Source organism: Sphaeramia orbicularis, chromosome 15 (genome assembly GCF_902148855.1).
Source record: "Sphaeramia orbicularis chromosome 15, fSphaOr1.1, whole genome shotgun sequence".
In the NCBI taxonomy this organism is placed as follows: Eukaryota; Metazoa; Chordata; class Actinopteri; order Kurtiformes; family Apogonidae; genus Sphaeramia; species Sphaeramia orbicularis.
This window is the reverse complement of record NC_043971.1, coordinates 28,939,800-28,953,163: the sequence shown is the minus strand read 5'-3', so window position 1 is coordinate 28,953,163 and position 13,364 is coordinate 28,939,800. Positions and strand designations below refer to the sequence as shown.

At 39.0% G+C, this 13,364-nt stretch overlaps 1 protein-coding gene across 1 annotated transcript in view; it reads right to left on the bottom strand.

Moving 5' to 3' along the window:
- The window catches only part of sdccag8 (SHH signaling and ciliogenesis regulator sdccag8), a 50,790-nt gene that overhangs the window by 13,976 nt on the left and 23,450 nt on the right, over positions 1-13,364 (bottom strand). The window contains 6 exon segments of the mRNA XM_030156332.1: positions 7,196-7,221; positions 7,223-7,240; positions 7,242-7,295; positions 7,297-7,330; positions 11,287-11,359; positions 11,362-11,394. Coding sequence (XP_030012192.1) covers positions 7,196-7,221; positions 7,223-7,240; positions 7,242-7,295; positions 7,297-7,330; positions 11,287-11,359; positions 11,362-11,394 — 238 coding nt within the window.

The following is a 13,364-nucleotide window of genomic DNA, read 5'->3' as shown; positions in this document are numbered from 1 at the left end:
TACAGAAGCCAGCTGGGCAATGCAGAGATAGAAACGATGAGAGGGAAAGAGGAGGACGATGAAGCAGGAGGCAGGACGACTGATCAGCGCCATCCAGAGGTAAACACTGTAGTGTGGGAGCCGAACACAAATAGAGCCTCAGTGGACTACATGTTCTGTTTCTGTCCTCTACATGTGAAGATGTTCAGTTTGGAAATTCATTTCAGAAAAAAGTTAAAAGCAACAACACACTGAAATAAACACGTTGTGAAAGCAAACACATAATGAACTGAGAGACTGAGTATTGAATCTAAGGATATGTAAATGAAGTTGCGTTCTCAATATATCTCCGAGTTTAAATAAAGGTAATGAATGAATGAAAGGAGAGTCTCTATATGTGTCATAGCAAATACATGTGAACTTTTTAGGGGTATTGTTATATTTTATTGTAGAATTATTTTATCAATGCCTAGAATATTTATACTGAACCTTTTTGGCATTTCATTAACCAGCTTTGTGAATATTTCTGCTGCAGACTGACACACAAACATTGTATGAACATTTGTGTGTGGAGACAGTCTTGTAACTGTGAAGGACATGAATGTAAAGCATAATGATTAAAGTGTAAGTGCTACACACTGAGCCCTCTTCATTTTCTATATCTCAGTTTATTTCTCATCGCACTCTTTTATCTTCCCTCTGTCTCAGATCACACACACAGATGCAACCCAGGCGTACACACAGACACGTCAACACACACAAAGATACCCGAGTGTGTGCGCACACACAGATGAAACAAATGAAAGCTGTCCTGTTTCCTTCTGCACGGCCCCTGCCAACTTAATTTGCAAATGAAAAGTTAGCGAGGAGCGTCCTTTTGCTTCTGGGGCATGGCAGCACAGTGTGTGTTCGGGAGTGGGGGTGAACACAGAAGAGGGTTTGACAGAGGGTGTGTGTGTATGTGGATGTGTGTGTTTGTCTGTGTGTGTGGCAGGAGCCCAGATGAAGCAGCCCTCGCCCGGGGCTCGCCGTCCGCCTGCGGTAGCAGCAAGCCTGTTCCTTCTTCCCCGGCCCGCCGCGACCATTTGTTCCATTAACCGATCTCCTGGAGCCTCTGGTGCAAACACACACACACATCCACAGGCATACATACTTCAACAACTGCTTGCACAGCTCATACCACACATGGCCCTCCATACCTCCTCCATCCTTCGCTCCATCCCTCCCTCCCTCCCCAGCTCTCCTCCAGACGCACGCACCATCTTTCTTCATGGAGGCCATATGGCCCAGTGAAGCCTGTGGATCTACAGGCACATCTGCGTATATGTTGCTGTTCGCCTTAAAGGGCTGCGGAGTGATCCGTGTGCTCACATAAACACTCACACTGCCATGCAGAACATGCGCACACACACCAAAGGCTGACAAACACACTCTGCTGTCACAATGTGTGGTTAAGCAAGCGTTGGCGTTAAGTTGGTCTGTCGCATGTGTGTGTGTGTGTGTGTGTGTGTGTGTGTGTGTGTGTGTGTGTGTGTGTGTGGTGTGTGTGTGTGTGCGTGTGTGTGCGTGTGTTTGTGTGTGTGAAGGAGAGTAAGTGTATGTGACCTAAGTGTGTACATGCGTAGTGATAATTGGTGAAACAGCCTGAGAACAGCTGTGGGGTGAGAAAAGGTTGCGTGGTGTTTGGTACAGATTGAAAAGGGGAGGAGGAGAAGGAAAAAGAGGAGACGAGAGGGTAAAAAGTTGCACAATAAGAGAAGGGAAAGGAGATGACGCATGTGGATGAAAAATAAGAGAGTAAGAAGGACGATAAAATGAGAGAGAGAAAAACGGACAGGATAGAGAAGAGAAAAGAAAAACAGAGGCAAAGAGGGCAGAGGAGAGGAAAGTTAAGATGCAAATGTGAAGTCAGAGGCAACGAAAACATCAGATAATGGAAAAGTGACAGTGAAGCCTTTTCGGTCTTTTTCTGTCTCTTATCATGGTCAAACATTTTCACAAAAAGGTCCGAACACAATTCAGCCTCAAACAATTTTAGAAATATTACAGACCTCATTTAGGAAGGAGTATACTTTTCTTTAAATAATAATAAAATTTAAAGTAGTTCACATGGTTTATTTTCAAGACCAACGAAATCAGATGTTCTGACACCCACAGGCACATTCACATTATAACCCATCTAACATTTTATGTCACTAAAAACTTCTGCCTGCCAGCTGCATGCTTTAATTAAAATGTATAAAGATTATACTCATAACTAAAGCCTATAATGAGGGGCAAATATTTCACTCACTGCATGAGTAAAATATATCCAGATATTTTGGTGAGCTGTTTCATTTGCCCGAGCTTTATGATGATTATATCATCCACATGACACGGCGTAGCGTTCAATGTCTGATCTTAATTTAATGAATCCTAATTTAGATGCGTAGAAATTTAACACAGAATTTAAATATTGTAAGAAATAACATGACAATAACCAAAAAACAGACGCCATTTACAAATAGAGGTTAAATTCAACAAAAATGGGTCACGTTGCATTTGATTGTATGGCCTGTAGTTTTGTATCTGTAAAGTCAATATGAAATATGTATGAAAAGGCATTTTAATAACCGATGAAGAAATACAAAATAACAGAACAAACTGTTAATTATGCAGGTAAGAGGTAATATGAGCAGGTGTGTTAAAAAACTAAGCCTGTACTAAAACCATATGAACCCTAATGAATCTGAGAGCTGCTCTTCAAAGCAGACAGTATACAGAGAAGCTTTACATCTTTGCAAACTTGCTGCTCTTTTCCATCTCTGTGTTGTTCAGCCTCAATTCTATCCCTTCCTTTCTGGGGAAGAGAGAAAAAAAACAACACAGAAATAGTGAAATAAATAATTAATTGTACAGCAAAACATTGTGTGCTAAAACCCCTGTGTAGTTTGGCAATCGGCGTGCCCATGTAAAAATAAATCAAGCTGATTTTCCAAATGTTTTGTGCGTGGTGCGCTGTTGCCGCTCTTCGCAGCACAGATTGCAGGCCGATGGAGAGGCTGTGGGGAGGGGCGGGGCGCTGGATATTGAACCCACTTGCACCAGCTTGTTAACACATACACCTTAACCCCCGAGCGGCGCGGCAGGGCGCCCACCGAGCACACAGGGCCTGCGGGGACCAACTAATGTATACCCAGCGTATGGACACACACATTCAACTGTGTGTGAGCAAACTGCCATATGCAGAGAGAGCGCATACACAACAGTGACCACACATGCATACAAACACACACATCTAAAAAGTTCAGGCCTGGCTCTACTTTAACTAAGGCATCATTTACAAAAAGGATAACTAATAACTAACCACAATAGGAGTGTATAGACAACAAGGTTATAATAGTTTTGGATTTTTTCATTATAGTTTAGTTTTATTTAGTTTTGAATTTTTTTTCTCTAATTCAGTTAGTTTTAGTTAGTTTTTAGAGCAGGTTTGCTAGTTTTTATTAGTTTTCGTTATTTTCTAAATGCTTATTTTAGTTTAGTTTTAGTTTTGTCGTCTCTTTTCTCTTCTTCTCTGTCAAATTCAAATAAATCCCAGACAGGACTCTGCTGCTTTCTCCCAACATTAGTCTCCATGTTTCCAGGTAGAGTGGAGACGAAAAGCTGAATCTAAACGACAGGTGACGAGAAGTGACAGACCGTTGAATATCGTATGGTACCGCTAGCTAAAATTGCTTGAGGGAAATAAATTGATTTCGTATCAATCCAACATTGACAAAGATGAAAATGAAGGGAATTTTATCCATAATTTCTATTGGTTTTAGTTAGTTTTGTAAACACACAGTTTCAGTTAGTTATCGTTTTTTCTTTTAATTCTAGTTTTTATTTATTTCAGTTAACGAAAATGTTTTTATAATTCTAGTTTTCGTCATTTTGTTAGTTTTTGTTAATGATAATAACCTTGATAGACAACAAGGGTTAGATTTGTGGTGGTGTGAGATTTTCATGGTGTGAAAACTGTCTGAGGATACATCATTGTTTCACATAGAGTTAGATGATACAGACAAAATCATCTAACATAAGCCCCTTTTACACAGCACTTCTGTTCCGGGAATATTTCACCTTTATTCCGGCACAGCATCTGTGTAAAAGAAATAGTGCGATCATTTGGTCCCACCTCTGTCATGGCTCTGTAACGCCTCTGGAGGTAGTAACAGAGCCATGGTAAAGGTGGAATCATGATTCCAGAATATTATGTAAAAGGAACACCTCTCGTTCCGCAACCAAGGTGTGACGTTTTGATGACCTATTGCGTACGACCCCCATGCCGGGGTGGGGTGGGGGTGGGGGGGTTAAAAATGAGCACAGGCTGTGTACAGTAAACAAACATACCAACGGGACAAGAAAGAAGTCGAACTGGCTGTACTTTGGGCGGAGGACTCAATCCATGCTAACATTTGTGGAACAGTGAAAGATGGGACGACTCTGCTCGAGGTATACGTCACACCGCCCCTTTGATTCCGGAACACAGGTCAGCTGTGTAAAAGTCCAGCCTGTCTCACCTCTGTTACTCCTTTGGCTTGGCTGTGGAAATCAGTCAATGGTGGCATAATAGTATCTACACCTTAATGTCCATGCCTTTCATTCAAGGAATATGTTTAAGTTAGAAAAAAAATAAATAAACCTTGACAAACCCCGTCCTGAACGTATGTTATTATTAGTAGTATTATTAGACCTTATTCTGTATGGATACGGTTTGTTAATCACTGTAGTCATATGTTCTGTCACATAATAATGGACTGCATTTATTAAATGCTACAAGACAAGGAGTGCTACTAAAAATCTACAGTTGTAAAACATGTATTCAGGCAGATCATCACATCATTTCATTTTGGATTATTTTCTGCACCAGGCAACGTCAGACTCTGTCCTGAGTTGCACTTTGACGTGGTATGAATTTGCCAAATTCTAGTAAAATATAGATTTAATTGTGCTGTTTCACAACTACAAGATAGACAGCAAAAAAAAAAAAACAAAAAAAAAGACCTACGATGTGTAACATGTAAAATGTGGACTCTGATAAAAGATTCAACATTTTAACTAAGGAGAATCAGAGGCAATGCTACCGTTTAACTGTTGATTTAGTATAAGACATAGTTTGTTAATATACTGTGGTAAATTCTGATTTTTATTCTTGTTTTTTAATACATATTTTTCAGACAGTATATGGTGTCATGCAGATTTCCTCACAAGTCATAGAAAAGTAATGGAAATCTTTTGTCTGAACAGAGTGTAATGAAATGAACAGAGACACTTATGTGCAGGTGAAATTCTCTGTTCAAGCAAATGTTTATGATTTGATAACTGTCAGTTTTCATGCCATGGTATGTAGTGAAACCGATATTCTAATGCAACCCTGTTACTCTGATGCTGTTCTCCCTGTCTCCTGAGCAGGATGAGCATTATTATACAATCATTTACAGCAGTCTCAGAGCAGCTGGTACTCGATTTATATAGCCTAAGACTAGAAGATGCACCCCTAAAAATATACATTTAAAATCCTAAATATTACGCCTGAAAACTTCATCCATAAATGTGGTCAAGCGGCTCAGTATCTTCTCCAAAACTGACCTCATGCAGAACCGAACTCCAGAGATTTTAAAATATCAGGAGGATTCATCAACCAAGTAGTGTCAAAGCAGAAAATAAAACTCAGTAAATGCCAAGAGTGATTATCGTGGTTCAGTTGGGAGAAGAGAGAAGTTAGGTGCCAACTTCCCAGCCAATCCACTTTTGGCAGTCAGATTCCCACTCTAAACCTCCTGAGAACATGCAATAGCAGCCCATACACTCACACATACACACACATAAAAATACCACAATAACATATGTGCATAAACGTACAGAATATTCATACTTCACACTTCTTGACAACTCAGATTGTTTTCTGTCCATGAAACGCACAAAAGAGTCGCACACAGCCAGGAGACAGCTGTGACGTGGTAACTTTGTTTTTTGGCAGCGTCTGACTGTCGACAGGTTTAACACCGGTGGGTGGTAGACAATATGTAGTGTCGTGATGGAGCAGGAGAAAAGAATGAAATGTGTGTGTTGGGTTGTGTGTGTGAGGAGGGTGGAGGGGGCAGTGGGGTAGTGATCCTACAGAGTGGGGCAACAACACCCCACACACCCTCGCCCACATTGGTAGAACCAGGCTGTGTGCCAGGCACCCTGTGGAGACACACACCAAATGGGCTCCGCACTCAAGGAGGAAGAGACCCCCGTGCGATACAGACACACATACACACACATACAGATAGTGTAGCATAAGCCAAACAGGAACGTATTTTAAACTGCGACCAGCAGCGGTACCTCAGGGCTGTTTCACAATCCCTTTCTAACTAAGTTTGCCAATCTCATTATATAACAATAAAAAATACATTCATTATGCACTGATATAAGGTTTATCTCAACGGAATACAATGATAGGGATTTCAAAAGACAGATAACTTGTCTGCTTTCACTGCTCATATCTCTAAGTTCAGGTCAGCAAAGTGTTGAGGTTGTTCACCTCACTTACTGTTAAGTCATTCACTACCTGTTTAATACTATTTCAGATGTGGTATAAAATATGAATTTCACCTCATGTTTTGCTGTTAATGTTAGTTTGATTAGAGCAGCTCCTCTCTACTGTGGACTGAGCTGAGTTATATCATAAAAGAACAAGACTGTTCATTTTGGTGTGTGAGCCCTTTGACTGGCAGCATGAAGAAAGAATCAATGCCTCCAAACACAGAGCAAAGAAAGAAAAAAACTGCATTTATGAAGAAGGACCATCATTATGGTCAGATTATTGTTAAAAATGTTCAACTGTGGCACCTCAGCTTTGATATCAGTTCCTAAACTAAATTTCTTGAGACCAACTGCAAAAATTGCAATTGCTTATCAGGGATCCATTCTTTAGTCAAAGCAGATTTACAACATTGAAAATAAATCTATTTACAACTTCAAATCATCTGTTGACACATTAATAGTGATGATATTTGCTCCTTACATATTGAAAATTACAAAATGACACCCAGCGGTAACTCAATAGGCGGTGTGATAAAAGTATTTACGTTCCATTTCCAAGCCCTAAACATAGTAGCTGCTAAACAACACAAAAATCCCATTAGACTAACACAGCATGGTCTGGTGTGCAGTTAGTTGTGTGTTTTCCATGTGTTTTGCGTACCTGTCCTTCATGCGCTGGTGCATGCGGGCCGTGCTGCACACACTGTTTCCTCCATGTTGGAGCAGCGCGTTCTCAGACTCTTCACCGTGTCCTCTAAGTGTTTGTTTCTCCAGAGCCAGCTGCTCCAGTTCACTCCTGAAACAGAAACCACATTCATGAAAAGTGGGAAAACTTGGTATAATGGAGGAGAGGTGGTGAAAAAAATATGCCCAGATATTTTATAACACCAGCAGTTTAACAGTCAACGATGAGGCACAGAAGGACAATGGAGAATCTGTGGACTGAGGCAGAACCTGCTGGGGTAAAGATATGTTTCACTGTTTTACAAAATAAGACTAACTTTGATTTCTAGTCTTGGGTAAGATGCCACAACACTTCCCTAAAGCATACATGTTCAGAAAGTTTGAAAAAATGGACGGAGATTATCTAAACTCATAGTTCAGCATCTGATTTATCACAAGTTTTACAACCTTTCATTTGCTTGTTTGTACTGGTTTGTCTCAGAACTAAACAATTAACTCAACTATAATCTCAGCCTGTGCATCTGTACAATCGGCTGCAAAAAAAGGTCCAGTCCTGCCTCTGACAATATTTAGGATTCAGACACTGAGCAGACAGGGTTTGGGTGTAAATCATGCTAATCAAACGTATTTATTATATTACTTCAAGTTTTTATGCTTGACTTAGAAAAAACATATTGCAAATTGATCACTAATCTGTGCATTTTAATTTGTAATAAATTTTCCAAGCAAACAGGCTCAAATTGTATATGCATTACTGTCCACAAAAAATACAGTACGACTCTTCTGTTCTTGTTTGATTTAATGTTTAATGTTAGAGTCTTTGTGCCTTGACTTTCTACTCAAATAATAAAGAAAATGTAAATAAAGCGACAGACCCCAAATGCCTAAAAACAGGACCAAGGATCTTGTAGTACAACGGCATAATTAAAGACATAAATTGGCATTCGTTTGACCTTTCAAGGTCACTCAAGGCACCAAATGAAAGCCCATATGTAACTTCCTATCTATTGTCACAGAAATTATATCAATATCTTCAACTGTTTTCAGTTATAGCTCTTTGAAATTTGTCCCATTTAAACCATGGGGATTTTTTTAAATTTCAAATATTCATAAAATATTAAAAATCTATATTTCTCAATTCTTTGAACAAACTTGGTAGACCTTGCCCCAAGGGAACATCTGCTATAAATTTCAATTGATTCTGGCTGACAGTTTTGGAGAATGAGTTTGTAGAATTCTGGACAAAAGATAACCTTGGGTTTGAACCTTTCAAGGTCACTCAAGGTCAAAGGTCATGGCACTAAATGAAAACCCATACATGACTTCCTATCTATGCCAATAGTAAATTATATCAATATCTTTAACTATTTCAAGGTATAGCACTTTGAAATGTGTCCCATTACAAACCAATGAGGATTTTTAAAATTTCTACAATCATAAAAAAATTCAAAATCAATATTTCCCAGTTCTTTGAACAAATTTGGTAGACCTTACCCCGAAGATGTTCCACAACAAATATCAGTCATTCTGACTGACGGTTTCAGAGGAGAAGATTCTTGAAAATGTTTATGGATGGACGGACGCCAACTGATACAAATAGTCCATTGGACCTTCAAGCCATTGGACTAAAAACCAAAGTATTCTTTGTTTTTTAGGAACTGCGGCCTTGTAACACTGTGGTAGAGGTATATACCACACAACAACAAATAGACGGGCTGTTCAAGAAGGCCAGGACAGACCAGAATAGATCGCAGGTGTGTCCCAAACTACAGAAGACACTTTGTCAGAGTTTTGTTGTCTGAGTGTAAACCTCACTTAGCCCGGCTGAGGCAGTCCAGCAGGACTTTAACCGCTACACTGGGCTTGGACTCCAGCAGCTCAAACAGCCGAAGGCACAAAAATACACCAACACACTGCTACTAACTACCCAATACACACATACAGTAGATTCATGCCACTGTGTTAGCTTACAGGAATAAATACACAGATAAAGGATTTAAGATCTGTGGTGTCATGATTGTCATTGTGATGGATCGTGTGTGTGTGTGTGTGTGTGTGTGTGTGTGGTGTGTGTGTAGTGTGTGTGTCCTGTGGCTGGTGAGGCCATAGTGGGTCTGGCAGGGCCAGATTGGGGGCTGTCATGTGACTAATGGTGCAGCACAGCTCCAACAGCTGACAGGACACTGGGACCAGTGGTCACTTCTCACACACATACAGACACACACAGCACACAATCACACACAGACACACACACACAAACACAGGCAGCCCAGATGGAGAGCTGGGCAGGCCTGCTGTGACTACTGTAGCATCAGGTTAACAAGAAAACAGGTCAGACTGGAAAGCAGTGTGTAGTATGTTGACACACTGTATCCAAACAGCCTCGATGGATGGATGATGCTTCATGAAATCATGACATGTGCATCCAACAGATCGAGTAAATGAACAACAGCTGTGACAAAGAACACACAGGATTTGGACACAGGGTTTTATAGTGGAGACACACCTCCTCCTCTAGAGCAAAAAGCATTAATGGGAATCATTATTATTGCACCTGTGTAAAATATGGGCTTATTAAGCTTTAAGTGAGCAGCAGTGCTACATCACACAGTATAGTCTGCACATTTAATGAAGGCAGGGGCTGATTCACTCCAGTCATGTTATAGGACAAAATACAAATAATTAGCCTCAAATAATTGTCAGTGACAAGTAGTTTTTTCATGTCACAGAGCATTAATGCCATATTTAACTTTCATAATATTGTAATTCAAGTGGCCAAATAGCACTTAAGACTTCTGTGTTTACTCATGTCTACACAACATCTACCCAATGACAGGAGGTTTAGCAGCACATATGTGTTTTTCACACAGGTAGGGGGTTTAGTATGTGATAAATGTATAATGATACAATGTACTATAACAGTAATGTTAATGTGATTTAAATTACTGCTCTCTGTCGACTTCACTGCTCGACTCCATGGATCTACACAGAAGGTTGTGGTTTCAAGAAGTGGTTTTATTTCTCCATCACTGTGCCAAACAGTGTAAGGTTTATAATTTATAAAGATTTCTTTTCATTTTTGTCAGACAGTTCTGTCTGACAAAAAGAAAAGAAACCTTTATAAGTTCAGTGGACAGTATGAACCTAATTGGACTGGTTTATATTTATGTTTACTCTTAATTGAATTAAACACATTTCCCCCCCCTGATTTCGGCTCCCAAAACTTTAAAATTACACTTCCTTCAGATATTGTTTCAGTTGATATTAACACAGAGAAACAAACGTTTCTTACTCTATTAAAATGTGATTTCGAGTTCATGTGAAGATGGCTTTGCATTGCATCTAAAGCTGGCAACAAAATCCCAAGCAATTCCTGCTGGTAGGGTCAGGCCCATTACACTGCAAAAATGCAATTTCAGGAAAGTAATAAAAAAAAAGTATTGTTACTAGGAAATTTGCTGTTTTCCGAAAGAAATATAATCTCATTAAGGATGTTTTTTTTTTTATTTTATGAAAATATACCCCAAACAAGCAAAACTTGTTTGCATTTTAGCTTTTTTTTTTCTTTGTTTTTTAAGCTTTGCAGCTTTTTATGGTCTATGTCTAGACTTTTACTAGAGTTAAAAGAAATCTAGCCACAACAAAATTTGCTTACACCATTAGCATTAGTCATCACAGGATAACTGAGTTATAGTAGAAAATGTGGCTTCTTTCTGGTGTCTAGGCTGTTGAAACATAACATTTTAACTGAGTGCTGAGAAACTTTCCAGTTTCAGTTCAGTTGGCCATAGAAGGACTCAGAAAGCATGAAACTCTGGACAAACATCACTGGGCACACTGAAACTCAAAGGTTAAATGGAAGGAACCTGGCAAAACACTTTTTTTGAGTAGTGGTGCAAGTTAAAAATAATAATTTTGTGAGCAAACTGGTAGTGAAAGTTAAAAATCATAAGGTGGTGACTTTTTAAGAGACATAAAATGAACAACAGAGTGAATGGCAAAAAAATAGAAAATACCTGGTATTTAAATAAGTGAAGGACAGATCATGAATGAAAACTAAATAATAACCTGCTGTTTTCTGTCCGTTCTTCCAGTGCGGCTCCCAGTGTGCAGCATTCCTCCTTCAGCTTCCTTATCAGGGATTCTGGGAACTCAGCAAACCATCCAGCTCTGCTACTGCAATTGATCACAGGAAAGCGTGGGTTACTGTGAGTGAACCACTGTGGGTGATTTCATGCACTTAGAGTAGATAGTAGTTAAAACATGTTTCCTTTGCAGCCCACACGGAGTTCAGCAGGCGTCAAACTCCAGCAGCTGCCCTGAGGAACTGCTGTCACAGGCCACTACATCACACACCTCGCCTTCTCTTAATAACACAACTAGTTTTTATAGATGCTCAGAGCTTATACACACAGCACAAACACCAGTTAAAAGGATTTAGTTGAGAATTTACAGCAAATATTGTCTGCTTCCATCATCTGAACAATGTAAGACAGTGTTGTTTTAAATAACACGCAGGCTGTGTAGGGCACTTTAAAATGCTCTACAGTGTACATTCTCCCTCTTTTTTACTGTTATTTAGATTTTGGGAAAACAAAAACAAAATTTTACTTTTTTTATTTAACAAATAAAAAAACTAATGAACACTATATCCTCATTTGTGGAAAGCAGCCAGAGCACCTAAAAATACTCTGTAATGTAATGTCATACGTATGTTATTTTAAAAAAAAATCATGATACTATTGACCTTTAAGCATTTGAATGCTCCTTAAATCTTACTGATCTCAAACAAGAAATTGTTGTCCTGTTGTCCAGAGTGTAGTTTTTAATGTTTTCATTCCCTAATACCAAATACCAGTGACACAGATAGATCAGGTTTCCATGTTTTGCTGTGGATTAAAGCGATTTTTGTCATGCTCTTACTAAGCAATCAAGATGAAAAAAGAAAGGAAACTTAAAATTTTAATACTGTCAAGAAAACAATTAAAGCTTAAAATATAAGCTTCATTATACGTTGTAGGAAATACAAAACAACTTTTATGAAAGCACTTCAGTTGTGCATCACCTAAACAGGCCTGTTCTGCTGAAGACAACATCTATACAGAGTAAAAATGAGAATCTACTGTAACAAATGGTGTAGGAAAAATGAGATACATATGTCTCTTTGAATGTATTCCCAAAAATGCTTTTGTCAATGTTCACATAAGAATCAAAAACTGGAATCTGCGAGTACAGAGGACAGAAAATGGAAATATAAAGTGTGTGAGAAGAGTAAAACGAGATGGAAAAGAAAGGGGATTGTTGTTTGAAAGCATTTTTCTTTCTCCTTTCCACCCTTCCTGCCACGTCCTCATCCGCTCACAGGGGCCTCTTTCTGAACAATCCAACACTGGGCTTTCATCATTCCTTTGAAATGATCCACGTTCCGCTCTCCAACATATGTCTGCTCTTTTAAAATAACAATGACTGCCGTTTGGATTGAGGGAATGATCCACCTGCTCCGGCATTCTGTTACAATCAACCCAAACCAAAAAACACCAAGGACTCACAGTCTTTCAAAAGTACCTCAGACTTGGACAGACTTTATTTGCATACAGTAGAAATTCGGGGTCAGGTGGTAGCAATGAAACAAAAAGCTACACACACCTGCAGACAAAAATAGGATATATATATATAGTATATATATATATATATATATTATATATGATATATAATATATATATATATATATATTAATATATAGGTGTGTGTTTTTTTGTTTTGTTTTGTTTTGTTTTTTTATATATTTAGGTGTTAATTGTAATGAGAATTATTACTTTATCAAGGTAAAGGACCAGTGATTTGTCCAACTGGTACCTCATTCCAGTTATCTGGGGCTGGAATGTATTTTACCTTAAGTATATGTGAATTATCGACAAAGCAGTTCACTGCCATGTCAGAGTCATAGATAATGCATAGAGGGCAGAAATTGGATACCGCAGACCATGAAGATAAAGTACACAAATTCACCACACATACACTAAACAAAGTTTGGTCATGCTAGAAAAGTTGCATGAAGAATGCTAATTAGCTGACAGGCTTTGGAATGCTTCGGGCCATGCGTAGGCCAAAAGACCCTGGGGAACCAGAAACACAGCAGAACTGGC